Raw genomic sequence first — 16,980 nt, 5'->3', positions numbered from 1 at the left:
TAAATATATTTATTGTAATGCTTATAAAAATTTATTTTACTAGTGTAAAGAAATATTTTCTCAAATGTATTTTATCTCTGCAATTATACTCTTAAAAATTGAAGGCCTATTATTTTAGAAAATTAACGTACAGTGTAGGAACCTTGTTTCTGCTTTTCGTGCTGTCAAGTGCATAAAGGTGCTTAGATTTATGAGACCTTAAATTTCGAAAATACTAAATGGGTGGATGTTACATATTTACTTATAAAGAAGCTCTTTTATCTTGTTTGGTTTTTACTTTGTGTAGGAAATGGGGAGAGGGAGGAATTAAAATTTATATTTTTCTGGAAAGCAGTAGTAGTTCTTTGAAAAGCAATTAGCTTTTCATAAGGGCAACATTTTCAAAATCTTTAATTTGCATTACTTAAAAATAGGTATATGTCATTACTAGTAGTTACTTTATTTTTATGATGTATTTTTTCAACCCATCAAGTCATTGAATTGACCCATGTGAATTTTTTCAGGATGTCTACTACCTATTTCTGTTATAAATAGGTTAAGAGGTTGCCCCAATGACACCGAAACATTTGTTAGAGTAATTATTTATAGAATTTTTCACTGAAGCAGAAATATATTTTATCAAATAACCAATCACAGTTCATTGTTCATTGCTAAGTGCAATGGGAAATATAGCATGCTTCTTTTTTGGAGAGAGTTACAAATGTAGGCAGAGAGATGAAACTCGTACCCAGAAAAAATGTTAACTTTATGGAATCTTTTATATGCTATATAGGGAGAGACTGTATGTTGAGAGGTTGGGGAGGGTAGTTTCAGCTAGACCTCGAAGAGTAGGTAGGGTGGTTATCTGGATAGAGAGGTAGGACACACTAGATTGGAAACAAATAGAATGAAAGGCACACAGGTAAGAGCTGTTACGAAGTGTGGGAATGAGATGCTGATCTCCATCCTGACACAGTAAGGATTTTTATAATTTATTTCATCAAAGAAAATATTACACTTTTGCTTTACTATAATAAAAACCCATTAATTGAATTTAATGGAGGTGAATATCAAATCTGTTTATCATGTTTTATTTTTTTACCAAATAATGCCATCATATTGTTGAGAACAAAAGAAAGTGTCAATTAAAGAAGGCAAAAAAAAAAAAATCCTTAATTCCAACATGTCTAATAAACAGTAAACATTTTGGTGCATTTTTTTCCCTAGATGTGAAAAACATGGACACACACATTGTGTTGTTATTAAGTTAGATCATATTAGAAAGTTACTATAAAAATAGATATATTTTATTTTCTGTGTTTTGTTTTTATTTAAGGAGAAAACCAAAAGCCAAGGCACCACTTCCTCCAGCTGAGACCAGAAATCTTGATGCCTCTTCAGTTGATGATACTGTAGACTCCTCTGCTTGCATCATGGAACAGAAAGAAAACACGATAGATAAAGACATTGAACTCTCAGTGGTGCTACCTGGGGATATTATCAAATCAACTACTGTTCATGGCAGGTACGATGCAGCAAATGAAAGAGCAGGAGTTCCTTTTCTTCTTCTGTCATTGCTACCCTCTGTTGTATATGTACTTTTGATTTTTTCTTTGACAAAATACTTCATTCATCACTCAGTTATCTATTAAATATGCTAAAGGTGATAAATTTTTTCAAATAATATTTTAGTGTCAATGCTGTGAATTCCACAGCCCCAGTCAAGTGACTCTTGAAATTTGAAATGATTTTTTTTCTTTTACTACTTATTTAATAAGCTTTCTTGAAAAAAAAAAAAAAGCCTTAGAGGAACAGTCATTGGTTATATTAATTTTGTTTAGTCCAGCTGACAAAGGAAACCAATGACCTGTAAGAAAATTTCTTCCCTTCCTCTTCAAATTATTCCTTCCTTTTTTTAAGCTGCTTCTCTGAATTTGATTTTGCAGAAGTTACTAACTACTCTTATAACGTCATACTCTCTTATGTATCAAAACAGGTAAATCTGTCTGTAAAACTAGTAGGATTTTTTAGTTCTTTGAATGATTTCATTAATGTACTAAAAATGTGGGTAAGTGTAATAGAAGTGTAAAATTAAACTTTAACCTAGCAAGAAGTGAAAATGTGATTTAGGAGACTGACATTTTTAATACTTGCATAAAAATTGGAAAAATGGAATAAAGCCAAATGTAATTTTCCATTTCATTTTCAAGTGGAAAGTTACATGAGTTGTATACTTGGTCTTGTTCCACCTTTCACCTTCAACTGCCCGTTTGTTATCAGGAGTCCTGTTTTAGAAATCTAAGCTGATTTGACCTTTGTATAGAGAGAAAAAGAGAGAGAACGTGTGTGAGAGTGTATAGAACAAAAGAATAAGTAAGCAACATATTGGGTATTGCACTCTTACAATGTAGCTTTATCTAGAAGAAACTCATTCAAGATAACCTTAATCTTAAGATACACTATCACGTTTAGGTGTAACTTCACAAATTATTGAAAATATGTGAAAATAGAAAAAAGTTCAGCGTTAACAAAAATTAATTCTCATTAAATTTAAGTAAGTTGCATTTTGCCATTTATTTTGTATGGAAAAGTGGTTTTGGAGATCACTCGTTGAATTGTTTGGAGGAGGTTGAGAAACCTGGGATTGTCCTTGGTGGGCTTCCAGCTGAGGCGGGTAATCACCTGGATTGTGCTTCTTCTAGGTAAGGAAGGCAGCTTGTGAGTTAGAGACTATGGCTATCATCTTCAGTCCTTGAAATAATTCTATTACCCTGGTTTAAAAATAATAAGGATAATGGATATAGCTAGGAGTAATGAAGGCAGTTCCTGTTATTTTTCCTGAAGTCAAAGTCATTTTTTTTAAAAAGTCACTATTTTTCCTAGTTCTTTACTGATGCTGATAGGTAACAGTGGTTTCCTTACTCTACTGCTCAGACTTTCTTCTTAGGAAGGGTTTTCCTTCCCTCCTCCCCTTTGAATATCTTAAGCTTCAGCCGCATGACTCTTGTTCTACAGAGAGTCTACTTTTCCACCTCCACACCTTTTTGAAAATTTTTCCATCTGGAGTACCTTACTACCCACATTTTCTCCAGTTAGTTTATGTAGCTCAAGTGACACTTTTATTTATGAAGGCTCCCTAATCTTCCCAGGATGAACTGTTACCCCCAACTTCCAGACTCCCCTGACGTTTTATACCATTGAGTTATATATTATTCTATGCTATAATTAATATGCATGTCTTGTCTTCTTGAGTAAACCACAAGATCCTTGCGGGCATCATTACTGCCTTGTGCTTAGCACAGTTTCTTGCATTATAGTAGGCATTTAAGAAATACATTAAAATGAATGTTGTCTCCCTAAACTCTTATATGTAGATGGAAGTAACAACTTTAAATGGTTATGTTCTGAAGAGACGTTTGTTTGGATAGTCCCTAGTTCCTTTTCTAGGATCTTTTAAATAAAGACAGTTTCTCCACAGAGAGAGCAAGGAAGTTGTGTCCCAAATTCTGATTGCTTTTTAAAATTTGTTTAGGGCTGAAAAAATTTTCCTGAGAGCAGAATTTGTTTCATGTTGGTGTTTTCACTAGGGGGTTGGATTCAGGGACTTATTCTTAATAGCTTTATCTTTCAAGAATGACTTAAGTTGTAGATGCAGTGACTCATTTTTTAATATTAAGTGTTTATGATTAAAAGTGTTTGTATGATTCGGGATATCTTAGGAGTAATTATAGATATGTTAGGCTGCAATTATAGATATTTTAGGCTGCAGTAATACTTAAGAGTATTATTTGGAGTGGGGCTGAGTCGGTTAAGTGTCTGCTTTCAGCTCAGGTCATGATCCCAGGGTCCGGAGATTGAGCCCCACATCGGGCTCCCTGCTCAGCAAGGAGTCGTCTTCTCGCTCTCCCTCTGCCCCTCCCCCGTTCATGCTCTCTTTCTCTCTTGCTCTCTCAAATAAATAAAACCTTTAAAAAAAAAAAAAGTACAATTTGAAATATCTTGAATGCTGCAGCTACCGTTGGCCCATGGTTAAAAAACAAAGAAATGTTTAACTATAGCAACAAACTGCAAAATACAAATGTTAGCTACCTAAAGTGAAAACCCATGACGTGGATAACTTAAATTTCTTCTTGGCTTTGTTACTATAAATGAAATAGGGAAAGTTGCAACAAAATAGTACAAGAATTTGGTAGATTAAGGAAGAGTAATTTTAAATAAGTTTATATATATAATGTTTTCTTAGAGAAATCAGAGTTCCATATTGTCACTGTGAATGGTCTTTAATAGAATTTTCTGGGACTGTCTTTTCTTAATTTGTCTAAATATTCCCTGTGTAGGATATTTATTTTATTAGTATTATTTATATGCATTTCCTTTGAAGAATAATATCAGTATTAGACTGAAATAAATATTTGGAAAACTTATATGCTTCATTTAACTTTTCAGATTTTCCCCCCAAAATGTCTTCTTGGGGAAGATTTTTAGAAAGTTTCTCTCTGTCTGCTTGTGCAGAGGTATGCTCAGAATGTCCCATTTGTAGGAATGTGAACACATAGCATTATCTTCAGAAGAATGCCCTTATTTGTACATTGATTTTTCACCAAAGAGCTTATTCAGATTAGGGAATACAATAAGGTCGGAGGTGGTAATAGACTTTATGCTCAGGGGGAAACTAAAAACTTGTCCTGAATTAGGTCGATAACCTTGCTCTGGCTTACCAATCTTTTGGTACTAGAGCTTAATGATAATGCCTCTTTAAGGACTAAAAGTCACCCTTTGTCTGCCATCTTGCCTTTGCAATCCTATGCTTATATTTAGGGTAGCTATGGTGCCAGCCTGCAAACCCTTGAGCATTTCTGTGTTCTTGTCATGGATGATTTGATTGAAGGGAGATGGAATTAAAATACTTATCGTAGTGTGTGTGTATGTGTGTGTGTGTATGTAATATATATATATATATATATATATATAAAATGTGTATATGTATATATGTGTGTGTGCATATATGCATATATATACACACACATAAACATATCTGTGTGTGTGTGTGCGCACGCGCACTGGCAGAGTAAGCAACCTTTTTCACCAGACGGAGCTGCTCTGTGCCTTATTAAAAGTAAGCGTTAAAGGATACTGCTGTTAGAGATAAGCTGCTTAGGGGCTGCCCTCCTCAGAAAATGCTGCGCTATGCAACAGCATAAGTAGTGGTGTCTACAGATACTTGGGAAAGTTAATTTTCAATGAAAATGAGCTTATGGGCTAAACTGTTATAGAGAATAAGGAAATATGTGGGTATGTTTGCCTATCACTCTAGATCCTTACCTTATAGTCAGGTGTCTCTGCCCAGCGTGTAATTATTCCTGACTAAATAAGTGTTCCTTTTTCCTCTGTTCTCTTTGGGACACTTTAAAAATAGTTTTCATTTGGGAAATTTGGTAAGAGATTGGCATTAATCCTCTTTTTTTAGCCTGTGGAGAGAGCATTGTATGGCTATATTAGCACACTCTCTCTCCTGCAGAAGGGAGGAGTGGAATCAAGACCATTTAAAATAGACAAAGGTACATTTTTCTTTTATGCTCCTACCAGAAATAGAAATTTGTTTTGATTTGAGCAAATCTGAGAATGAAATAAATGAAAACACAAATAAAGAAAGCATAGAACTTGAAGTTAGAAATCCTGGGCCCTATAGTTGATTCCATAATTCCCTTCCCAGGCAAGTCCTCTCACCTCTCTGACCTTTGCGTGTAAAATGACCCAGAGACACGTTACACATGACTTGTGATCTGATTGACCTGTCCAACAGCACTGGTTTATAGCAGAGTTAAGAGTAAGCCCATTTTCGACTGGCACTGGGTGGGTGAGACCTAGCTCTGAAATGCTTTACATGGACTACAGTGCCACCTATTGGAAAAAGTAGACTATGAAAAACGACAATACTGGATCAATGTGGGTCAGTTTTAAAAAATATCAGTAATACAACAGTATGGATCTTAGAAGAGTTTCAAAATTCATATCATACTTACATTTATTGAAAAGTATCAAATAATGACAAATGTGTAGTAAATGCATTATATAATTGGTGAATAGATTTCAATAACACAGTGCAAAAAATCCATTCCATGGTACAAATCATGTTGAACTCCCTACAAATGCTTAAATTTTGCTTTAGGTACTGATTCAGTTGTAGTTGCTTAAAATAACAGTTGGAATTGTAACTGTTAAAGTATTTCAGTATCCCAGTGCTGGTTGAGTTTTTGTTGGTGAAACTGAAGAATCCTGTAATCTGGACTCTGGTACTGCCTTCCCCAGCCCTGAGCCAGGGAACACATCAGCCTCTGGGGTCTGACTCCTCTCCTGGTTGGTTGGGAAAAGGTGACAGAATACTCACAAATGTCCTCTGAGTGTCATTCTTAGGTGGACTACCCTCTTCTCCTGCCTTTCCTGGCATCCCCGCCTTATAACAATGATCCTTGTAAATTTTCTTTTTAATTATTTATAATTACAAATGCAATATTGGACACTGTATAAAGTAGGAAAATGCAGATAAGCTAAAAAAAATTAAAACGCCATGTCGTTATTAAATAGGTAGATAACAACTATTAACATTGCGGTATATAACCTTTTATTCATACACCACATGCCCAGACACACACAAATGTATATGTACACACATACCTGTATAGTCACTTTTTTTTTACCTATATCATGTTGCACATGCTATCTTGTTAACCTATCTTTTTTTAGCTAATAATTTCTAACTTTTGTGTCAATACAATTTTATCTTATCCTTTGTCTGTATTTGAATTGTCCCAGTTGCAGTGAGATATATTTACAGTACTTTTTAAATAAGGTGTGTGTGTGTGTGTGTGTGTGTGTGTGTGTGTTTAATAGGTTTGTTATTAAATCACAGTTTTTGCGAAGGTAATTATTTATGACTAGCTGTGAATGTAACATCCAAGATAAATGACCAAGTAGATTTAGCCTAAAGTGGTGAATTTCAGGGTTTTTTTTTTTTTTTTTACTTTTAATATTCCTATTTTTAGCGTTTGATATGAGAACTTTTATTTATTTTTTTAAAGATTTTATTTATTTATTTAACAGAGAGAGAGACACAGCCAATGAGAGAGGGAACACAAGCAGGGGGAGTGGGAGAGGAAGAAGCAGGCTTCCAGCAGAGGAGCCTGATGTGGGGCTCGATCCCAGAACGCCAGGATCACGCCCTGAGCCGAAGGCAGATGCTTTAATGACTGAGCCACACAGGCGCCCTTGATATCAGAACTTTTAGTTTAATACTGCTCTAATCTATTATTGTCTTCAAATCTTTTTTTTTTTTTTGAGATTTTATTTATTTATTTGACAGAGATAGAGACAGCCAGCGAGAGAGGGAACACAAACAGGGGGAGTGGGAGAGGAAGAAGCAGGCTCCTAGCAGAGGAGCCTGATGTGGGGCTCGATCCCATAATGCCAGGATCACTCCCTGAGCCGAAGGCAGATGCTTAACTGCTGTGCCACCCAGGTGCCCCTATTGTCTTCAAATCTTAATTCTGTTACTTTCTTCAAAATGTTTCCTATAGCACAATTCAGTAAGCATTCTCAATTTTGAGATTAGGTTTATTTGTTTTATATGCCTGATCCCCTTCATTTCATGCACGTAGGAATAGTTAGAGAACATTAATTCATTCCTGAACTCATTACTGAGCTAGGTTGGTTAGCGTATGATAAATAAATGTCGTCCATGCGGGGAGTGTTCTAAAAGTTCCCATACCATCATTGGTAAGTCTTATAGGGTTGTTGGTATACATTTGTAAGGGGCAGCTTGAAATAATTCAACTCAGCTCAGTTTTGAGGATGTATTGAAAATGGTATAATGCTTTACTGGGTACTAGGGCAGGTTTAAAGAATCATAATAAGGAAGAATCTTATTCATGGAATTCAACCCCAATCGGATACTTGAAACCTACCTATTCATAATAAGTGCTTATCATCATGCATCCTCATTTTCCTATGACAGTCCCTATTTATACCTATTATCCCAGATTAATTACTAATTGTACCCCCCTTTCGCTCTCAGGTGTCCCAGATTGCATGATAATTTACATAACCACCCTATTGGTAAATGGCTTTGTTTAAACACGTCCAGGGATTGGAAATTCACTGAGGCAGTTATGAGACATCTTGCTGATCTGAGAATTCTTTGGTGAACCATGACCTTCGTTTTTGATACCCAGTTGGACCTTTGAAACACAAAAATGGAGGTCTTGTGTTATCTAGCAGATAGCAAAACTAGGACAAGATTACCCCAAGAGGTGTCATGAATGCAGAAAGAGTCACCGTAGGATTTAAGGGGTGGTTTAGTGATGTCATCACTCTTTGAGGTAAAACTGCAGCAGATAGTAGTTAGCCTGTTACAGACCATGCGCCCCATCCTGAATCCTGATTTATGGTATTATGAGGCTAAAATGTAGCTCTATCAGGACTCAGGAAATTCTGATTTTAACTTAGTTGTATATGTGTTCTTCATTATCTAGTCATGTAACTTCTCTAACCTCAGTTTTTTTCAGTCATAAAGTGGGAGTAGCTTTTGTGGTAGTTGTGAGCTCAAATGAGGTAATAGATAGGAAAGTCATATGAGGGATTGTCCTTTATTTCTAAAGGGAGTAGGAAATTTCATAGGGATTTCTCCATTTCAAAGAAGAGAAAAGAGTTTTTGGAGAGTCTTAAAAAAATATCTGCCCTCCAGGAAATTATAGAGAAAAAAATCTGAAAATAATTACAGTAGACTCTTAAATATAATAAACCGAAATTCAAAGTGATGGAGTGATATTGAAGAGGACAATACTGTTTCTTATTTGATTGAGGAGATGGTGACCAAATGCAGCCAATCCTTTTCTACTTTAAATGATTTGGCTCAGGTTTTGGATGGACTTCTGGCATGTGCTCCTGCTTTAGCAAACAGGAACATGAGCATCCTTCCTGGGGTGATTCTGGGGTAGAACCCATTAGCCAACTGCTGTTTGGTACATCAACTTGGGATAGTTATCCTCAAGACAGAATTGTTGTTTTTGCTCGAAGTAATTTGGCTTCTGGGTGGATAGTTCTAAACTACACTCAAGAGATGATTTTGTTTTCTGTGGTGCAGTTTGTGAGGGGTGAATCCTCAAAGCAGGCCCATTGCATGCAGAGCCTACTTACAGGTTAATGCCTTACTTTTATAGTGGCAAGGCTCCTTTATGAAAGAGTTAAGACAGTAGTTCCCCCTCTTAAAATCAGCTAGGTCAGGATCCTCTCTTCTGTGCTTTTAGTCCCAAATGCTGAGGCTTCAATGAAATACTTGAAGCATTTGAACTGGTCTGAGTTTATTTTTGGAAAAGGTCTTAACCCAACTTAATGCTTATATCTCACCTCCGTGTAAAGATGTCTTGACTTTAAATACATCAAGGTGACTAGTCCAGTGTGTAAATTAAGAAAAAACAGCTTTCATGCCTGTGCGTGTGTGTGTTTTTAAAGCACATGAATCTCTTTTCAGTGACTTTGCCTTTTCATACACCCAATACCATGCAGAGAACTCATATATATGGAGTTGTTGTTGTTGTTGTGTGTGTATGTATATGTATGTATACTGTTGTATATTGTCTGCTAGTGTTTGAGATACCAGAATTATCTAAGAGATAAATAATCCCTGGTTCCTATAATATCCTCATTCAGTGATACTGACCTCACTGTGTACGGACATGTATTAGGTCCTGGGAATAAACATTGCTAAGAGCTGGTTCTGCAAGAAACGAGTTCATATCTATGTATAAATGGAATCCAGGTGGCATCTTGAGGCCACTCTGTTCCCTCGGGTCTAGATAAGATTGGCCTGAACCCCTGTTATAGATCTTTTGGAGAGTTCACTCCCCTTTATATTATTGTAAATTTCTCGAGGGTTAATGTTCTTAGAGCCTCCTATGGCTCGGACCTTTTTTTTAATTAAGATTTTATTTATTTATTTGACAGAGAGAGAGACAGAGCAGAAGCAAGGGTAGTGGGGAGAGGGAGAAGCAGGACCCTGGGATCATGACTTGAGCCAAAAGCAGATGCTTAACTGACTGAACCACCTAGGGGTCCCTGGCTCTGACTTTATATCTTATTTTTGGTTTCTTACTTTTTTAGTCTCTACCTTTTGAAATTTCCTTTTCTTTTCTTGATTTAACACCTCCCCTTGAAGCTAGCAGGACCTTAGTGATGGTCACCAGGGAAAGGTGAGTAAGGATATCACAAAGCAAATCATTTAAATTAGCACTTCAGGCCTCCCGTTGGGTCCTTTCAGCAGCCCTCCCATGTTCTAGTGTTCCTGCAGTCCTGGCCGCTTCCTACTGCTGAGCTCCTTTTTCTGTTTCTTGTGTCTTCTTACTCTTTTCTTCTGGCATTGGCTTTAATCCTATCAGCACCTCACAAAATAATCTGAAATCTGACTAGTCTAAGCCACTGTCTCTCCCACATTTTTGCAGATAACTTTGTAGCTGCTCCCCCAGACTATTCTGAATACAACAGCAACAAAAGAAAATTAGCCTTTTCAAGCCACACTAACTAACTAACTAACTAACTAACTAACTAACTAACTAACTAACTGACAGTGGTTTCTTAAATCATGTATAACCCCTATTATTTACATTTGCTTTTTAGTTTTACTTTACAAATAAAACCTGACTTTTCTCAAGTCAAAATAAAAAATGAATAAAACAATCAGCATATAATGCTTTTAGATGTACAGCAGACCCCATCACTCCTCAGAACTCCAGTGGTGGTGTCTCTCACTTGGTAAACCCAGGTCACTCTGGTTTCAGTCTACCACTTTCACCCCAGCAGACTGCCTTCTGTTTTCCCTTAAACATGTAGAGCCCACCATTGCCTCAGGTCCTTTACAACTTGTCAACTCTGCCTGGAATGTTCTTTCCCCAGATAACCCAATCCATTCAGGTCCCTGCTCTAATGTCATTTTTTTCACTTAGAACATTTCTTAACCTCCTTTGTTATTTTTCATCATAGCATTTATCTGATGTACTATATATTTTCTTTATCCTCTTTTGATGGCAGGTTGGGAAACTGTAGCACGTGCATGAGAATTGGCTGGAGCGCTTGTCAAAGCACATACTGCTGTGCCCCACTCCCAGAGTTTCTGACTCAGTGACCCGGACTGGGGCTTGAGAATTTGTATTTCTGACTCAGTGATCCGGACTGGGGCTTGAGATACTCATGTTGCTGGTCCATGAATCACACTTTAAGAGCCAACGTTCCAGAACTACTCTGGCCAATACAGTAGCCACTCACTATATGTGGTTATTTAAATTGAATTTATTTTCATTTTTGTTAATTTTTTTTTAAGATTTTATTTGAGAGAGAGAAAAAGAAAGCAAGAGAGAGCACAAGCAGGGTGAAGGGCAGAAGGAGAAGCAGGCTTCCCGCTGAGCAGGGAGCCCAATGCGGGACTCAGTCCTGGGACTCCAGGATCATGACCTGAGCCGAAGGCAGATTCTTAACCGATTGAGCCACCCAGGCGACCGCTATTTAAATTGAGTTTAAATGAAAAGTTTAGTTTGTTGGGGCGCCTGGGTGGCGCAGTCGTTAAGCGTCTGCCTTCGGCTCAGGGCGTGATCCCAGCGTTCTGGGATCGAGCCCCACATCACTCCTCTCCTAGGAGCCTGCTTCTTCCTCTCCCACTCCCCCTGCTTGTGTTTCCTCTCTCGCTGGCTGTCTCTCTGTCAAATTAATAAATAAAATCTTTAAAAAAATATTGTAAAAAAAAAGTTTAGTTTGTTAGTCCACTATGTCAATGTATTTCAAGTGTCTAATAGCCACATGTGGTGAGTGGCCACTGTATCAGACAGTACAGATAATGAAAATTTCTATTTTGCAGAACAGTTGGGCAGCACTGCTCTAGAACATAATAAGCTACGTAAAGATGGATTTCTGTTCTGCCACCGCCCCCCCCAGTAATATCCCCATATTTAGATATCTGGTCCACTTAGCATTTACTTTAGTGTAAGGCATACGGCAGATTTATTATTAAATAAATACGTTTTATTTATCAGATGGCTAGTCAGTTTTCCATACCATTTGTTGAAGATTCAGTTCTTTACCCAGAAATTTGTAATAGCATTATCACATGTAGTATTAAATTTCAATCTGCATTTGTGTCTGTTATAGAACTTCTGGTCTGTTGCATTTGTCTGTCTGGAAATAGGAATATTTTCAAGACCAAATTAGCTTCTGGAATTATTGAACAAAGAATTAAACAGAATTATAGAATGAAAGGATAAAGTCAAAAAGAAGTTCTGTGATTTCTAGTTCCCTTTTAAAGAGAGACTTTTTATTAGAAAATATTTAGGCAGTGTTGGGTTCACAAGGCATTATGTAGGTCTAGTCAGCATGCAGCCTTTTTGCCATGAAGTCTGATATCATGTGCAAAGATTATAGATGACCAAATTGACTGAGGGAATAGGCCATTATTATAATATTGTTGGCCCATTATGCACTTATTTTATTAAATTAGAAAACTAATGTCACAGATAAAGATACAGTACTTCATTAAGGCTTATCGAAAAGTTTAAGTAAATGTATATAGAGTGTTAAATGCTTACCTTTTAAAAATGGAAAATATCTTTTTCCTTAAATGTTTATATTTTTGTACATAGGGGGATGAAAAATAGCACTAATAACTATTTTTATTTTGTTAAGTTTTTGTGTATTTCTGGCAGAGATTCTAAAGAATGTACATTTAAAAGGTAAAAGATGTTTAAAGTATAAACTTTAGTGTTTTTACATTTATTACTTGGCACATTTATATGTGTAGAGAGAAATACAATCTGAACATATCACCATTTATTCATAGACAGTAGTACACAGTTCTCTGTTTAGGTTGTCAGTGAAAATTCTCTCCTCTTCCAGCTTTACTGTATTTATAATTACATTGTATTTACCTAGACATTACCTAATCCATTTAACTGTTATTTACTATTGGAGAAAGGTGGTACTATTTCTGAGTCAATAATTTGTATGTAGCATCAAATTGCTCTCATACAGTACTATGTTACCAAAAAATAAACTTGAATAATACCATTATGCTAGTCTTCCTGTGGATGAAACTTAATATCTACTACTCAATGCCAAAATTTATGTATGAGCATAATAGGTAGCTCAAGAGGACATAGAACTCCTAAGTTATTGTGGAAGCATCTAATAAAGACATAGGGAACATATTTTGAGGACTGAAACATATTCCAGAGAACTTTTTTTCCTTGCTGAAGCATTTAGAGTTTTTATTATTTTTCTCGATATGTATATAGTGGGTGCTACTTGTAGGTTGGGGAGGAGAAGAGATGTGAAGGGATGGGCAACAGCCACAGAAGGCGAGGGTGAGGTAGAGGGGCGAACACAGGGAATGGTTTGAGAATCCATATAAAGTGTTGTTTAACCTCAAGATGACACAATGTCAGACAACTAACCCTCTTCCGGGAGGAGACTGCCTCTGTGGAAAAGCTCTACCAGAGAGGCTACAGATCAGGGAACTCCACTTAAGAGAGTGGGGATGATGTGTATATGAAAACAGATGTACTAAATTAAAAATGTGAGCCTGGATAGTGAGATTCCTAGCCTTATTTCCCTGTCAAGTTCCTGAAAGCCAGTAGCTGGGTTCATATTATGTAGTCAAGAAATTGGAGGATTTTTTACTGACATTTGTATTTCCCCACGGAAAAAAAATAACTGGCCACCTGATTACCATCAAATGAAGCCCATCAACCTATACCTTAATTCATGAAAATAGGACTTTTACAGAGTGTTTTAATGCCTCAGTCTTAAATATGAACTAACAGCTTAAGATCACCAGACATTTGAGGAAAACACACACTACAGAAGATTTTTTTAGTGTTCTTTCCTTAAGGGCTGACAATTAAGAAAGACTCAGAGACCACATTGTTCTGTTGTCACTGTGAATGGAATTTAACACTTAATCACTGTTTGAGATTATACATTTCCTTGGTTACTTATTAATTGTTGGAGCACAAGTGCCCATAACATTTTTCTGTCAAAGACCAGATAGTAAATAAGTTAGGCTTTGTGGACTGAATCATTCAGTTTCCATCACATCTACTCAAGTCTGCCGTTGTAACACATAAGCAGCCCTAGATATTATGTAAACAGATGAGCATAGCTGTGTTCCAGTAAAACTTTATTTACAAAAAATAGGCCATGGGCCCACTTTGACCTGCAGATTGTAGTTTGCTGACTCTTGGTCTCGTCCATCTAGTAGATAGATCTATGAGAGTAGATATGCCATAACACTTGTATTGTCTCTCCAAGGGCCTAGAAAATATTAAATGTTGTTTGAATGAATTAAGAAATCTGTACTATACTTTTCCTGAGAATTTTGTGGGCTTCCTCCTGTAGATACTCACTGTGCTTTCTGAAGCCCAAAGAGTGGTGGTGGTTTGTTTGTTCGTTCTTTTTTTTTTTTTTTTTTTTTAAACACCCAAAGCAGAGCTTGGTCTCATGACCCCAAGATCAAGAGTCACATGCTCTGCTAACGGAGCCAGCCGGGTGACCCGGGTGGTGGTGCTTCTTAATGCTTCATTTTAATGAGATCTTTGGAATATAACCAGTTTATAAGCCAAAGACTGCTGGTGTTCAAAATATTGTAAAGGAGCTTTTGCTGAACTAAGTGCTCTTGGGTAAGGGAAGAACTTCTCTTAAAATTGATAATAATAGGATGACAACTTGGCAGATAAAAAATATAGATAATTGTCAAACCAACACTAGGATCCAAGCTGTCTTGAATACTAATCAGGACTTTTTAACTATTACAATTTTGTTCACTTAAATATCTTGTAGTTAGGGAGACACTTGGAGTCCAGGGCCCAGACCATATATATATCTCTTCCTGCAGTGGGGAAAAAATGATCTTGTAGCTAGATTTTTAAGTTACTTTCACACATACTATTTTATATCCTTGTTTTATCTGCTGAAAACAAAAAGGCTCTAAGAAAAATGCTAGGAACAATAACATTTAATGAAATTGTTTTACGGACTTTTATGATCAGTATTACTTTTGTTTTACAGTAAACCTATGATGGACTTGTTGATATTCCTCTGTGCACAGTATCACTTGAATCCATCCAGTTACACAATTGATCTGCAGTCAGCTGAAAATAACCCCATTAAATTTAAGCCAAACACACCAATAGGAATGTTGGAGGTGGAGAAAGTCATTTTAAAGCCAAAAATTTTGGATAAGAAAAAACCTATGCCAATAATACCAGAGGTAAGAATGTCACTGTGATTTTGATGTCTTCTGGCAAAAATACGAAATTGATTGTTCAGGCATTACCCGCAGCTCATATTTATTTCAGATGAAATAAAAATAGACTTTCCTGGTTAAATTTGATGTGAACGTGGTTATCTTGTTTGCCTCGGCCACTTTGCTTAGGATTTATTTGGTTATCAAGCTTTGGATTAACTAGAATTTGGGGAATACTTTCAATTTTAGACACTTTAAAGTGATCTGTAGGACCATATCAGAATCTGACAAGTATAAATGATCTGCATTTTAAATTACTTTTTTAAAAAGTATTTTTTAAAGATTTATTTATTTATTAAAGAGCATGAGTGCACGAGTTGGGGCAGGGGGAGAAGGAGACAGAGAAGGAGAGAAGCAGACTCCCCACTAACACAGAGCCCTATGTGGGGCTCACTCTCACGATCCTGAGATATAACCTGAGCCGAAATCAAGAATCATACACTTAACCGACTGAGCCACCCAGGTGCCCCAAAAAGTGTTTTATATGTACAGGAAGGTTTTAGAATCTTTTAATGAGAATTTATTTAAGAATTTATTAAAATATATTTTGGTTTTTCTGTACTTGGTAAAATGGTGGTTGTAACTTACTCTGAATCATTAATTCAAGCTATATAATGACTCAGTTTTCTGTAATATATGAATTTTAAACAAAAAATTTTTCGACCACAATCATTCTAATACCAATTCTTTATTTATAAAATTTTTCTGTTTCTATAAGCTATAGAATTTTATGTGTTTCAAGAAATATTTTTTCATTAGGAATGTCAGCATTAATATACTGGCCTTTATATATTTCCCGAAGTTAAATTAATAGTTTATTTATATATGACTTGAGTGTATATATTCTCATATTTTTTTCATATTGTTATGCAGCTTTTTATAAAATAGTTAAGAATTCTTAACTGTGTAGAACACATTTGTGTTCTACAAAATACTGATATTAAGAATTAATTAGGATATTGGACTATTACCAATCTAGATACATATGTATCTAGGTGGAAATAATATTTATTTTACAGCATGGGATTATACATAGTGTTTTAGTTTAATGAATTCGTGTTAAGCTTTAATGATCTGCAAACTGCAGATTTCACTTAGCATGGTAACATGTTTCTAAGTTCCATTTGTATACAAGAGTTAATTGAATTACATTAAAATGACGTGTTTAAAATCTTCTCAATAATTTTATTTAGTACTAGATATCTAAATCAGGAATATCTTAATAGTCTTTACTAATATATTAAAATTAGCCAAAGTATTATTGTCAAGTAATAGAGACAATAGGTAATCACAATAGCTAATGTTTATTTGTTGATCGCTTATTATGTGCCAGACACATGCTAAGTTTTTTTATATGGGTTATCTCATTTATTTTCCTTTCAATAGAGAGAAGCACAGAAATTTTATATTTTAACCAAAATACCCTTTTTCTCATCGAGACAACTGACAAACCATTAGATAAATATTCCTCAACTAAAGCATAAAATAGAATGTGTAAAACTCTGTATTACAATGGACATTTGTTTATTTTATAATAAATATTTTAGGGAACAAACAAAATTATCAGTAGTATCAGTTATGAGGCTTGTATGTTCCCTTTTAGATTTAAAATCTAATACCTTACAAGGATTATGGATTTAATCTAGATTATGTAATCAAATTAT

The 16,980-nt window shown here is 35.7% G+C and overlaps 1 protein-coding gene across 15 annotated transcripts in view; it reads left to right on the top strand.

Annotated features, from left to right (window-relative positions):
* Positions 1–16,980, top strand: part of COBLL1 (cordon-bleu WH2 repeat protein like 1) — a 161,164-nt gene that overhangs the window by 98,752 nt on the left and 45,432 nt on the right. For all 15 annotated transcript variants that reach the window (XM_057318233.1, XM_057318228.1, XM_048214495.2 and 12 more), the window contains exons 3-4: positions 1,316–1,504; positions 15,079–15,280. In XM_057318233.1, coding sequence (XP_057174216.1) covers positions 1,316–1,504; positions 15,079–15,280 — 391 coding nt within the window. The remainder of the gene's footprint in view (positions 1–1,315; positions 1,505–15,078; positions 15,281–16,980) is intronic.

The sequence above is a fragment of the Ursus arctos genome, unplaced genomic scaffold, assembly GCF_023065955.2.
Source record: "Ursus arctos isolate Adak ecotype North America unplaced genomic scaffold, UrsArc2.0 scaffold_1, whole genome shotgun sequence".
Lineage (NCBI taxonomy): Eukaryota > Metazoa > Chordata > Mammalia > Carnivora > Ursidae > Ursus > Ursus arctos.
This window is presented reverse-complemented; position numbering and strand designations above follow the sequence as displayed.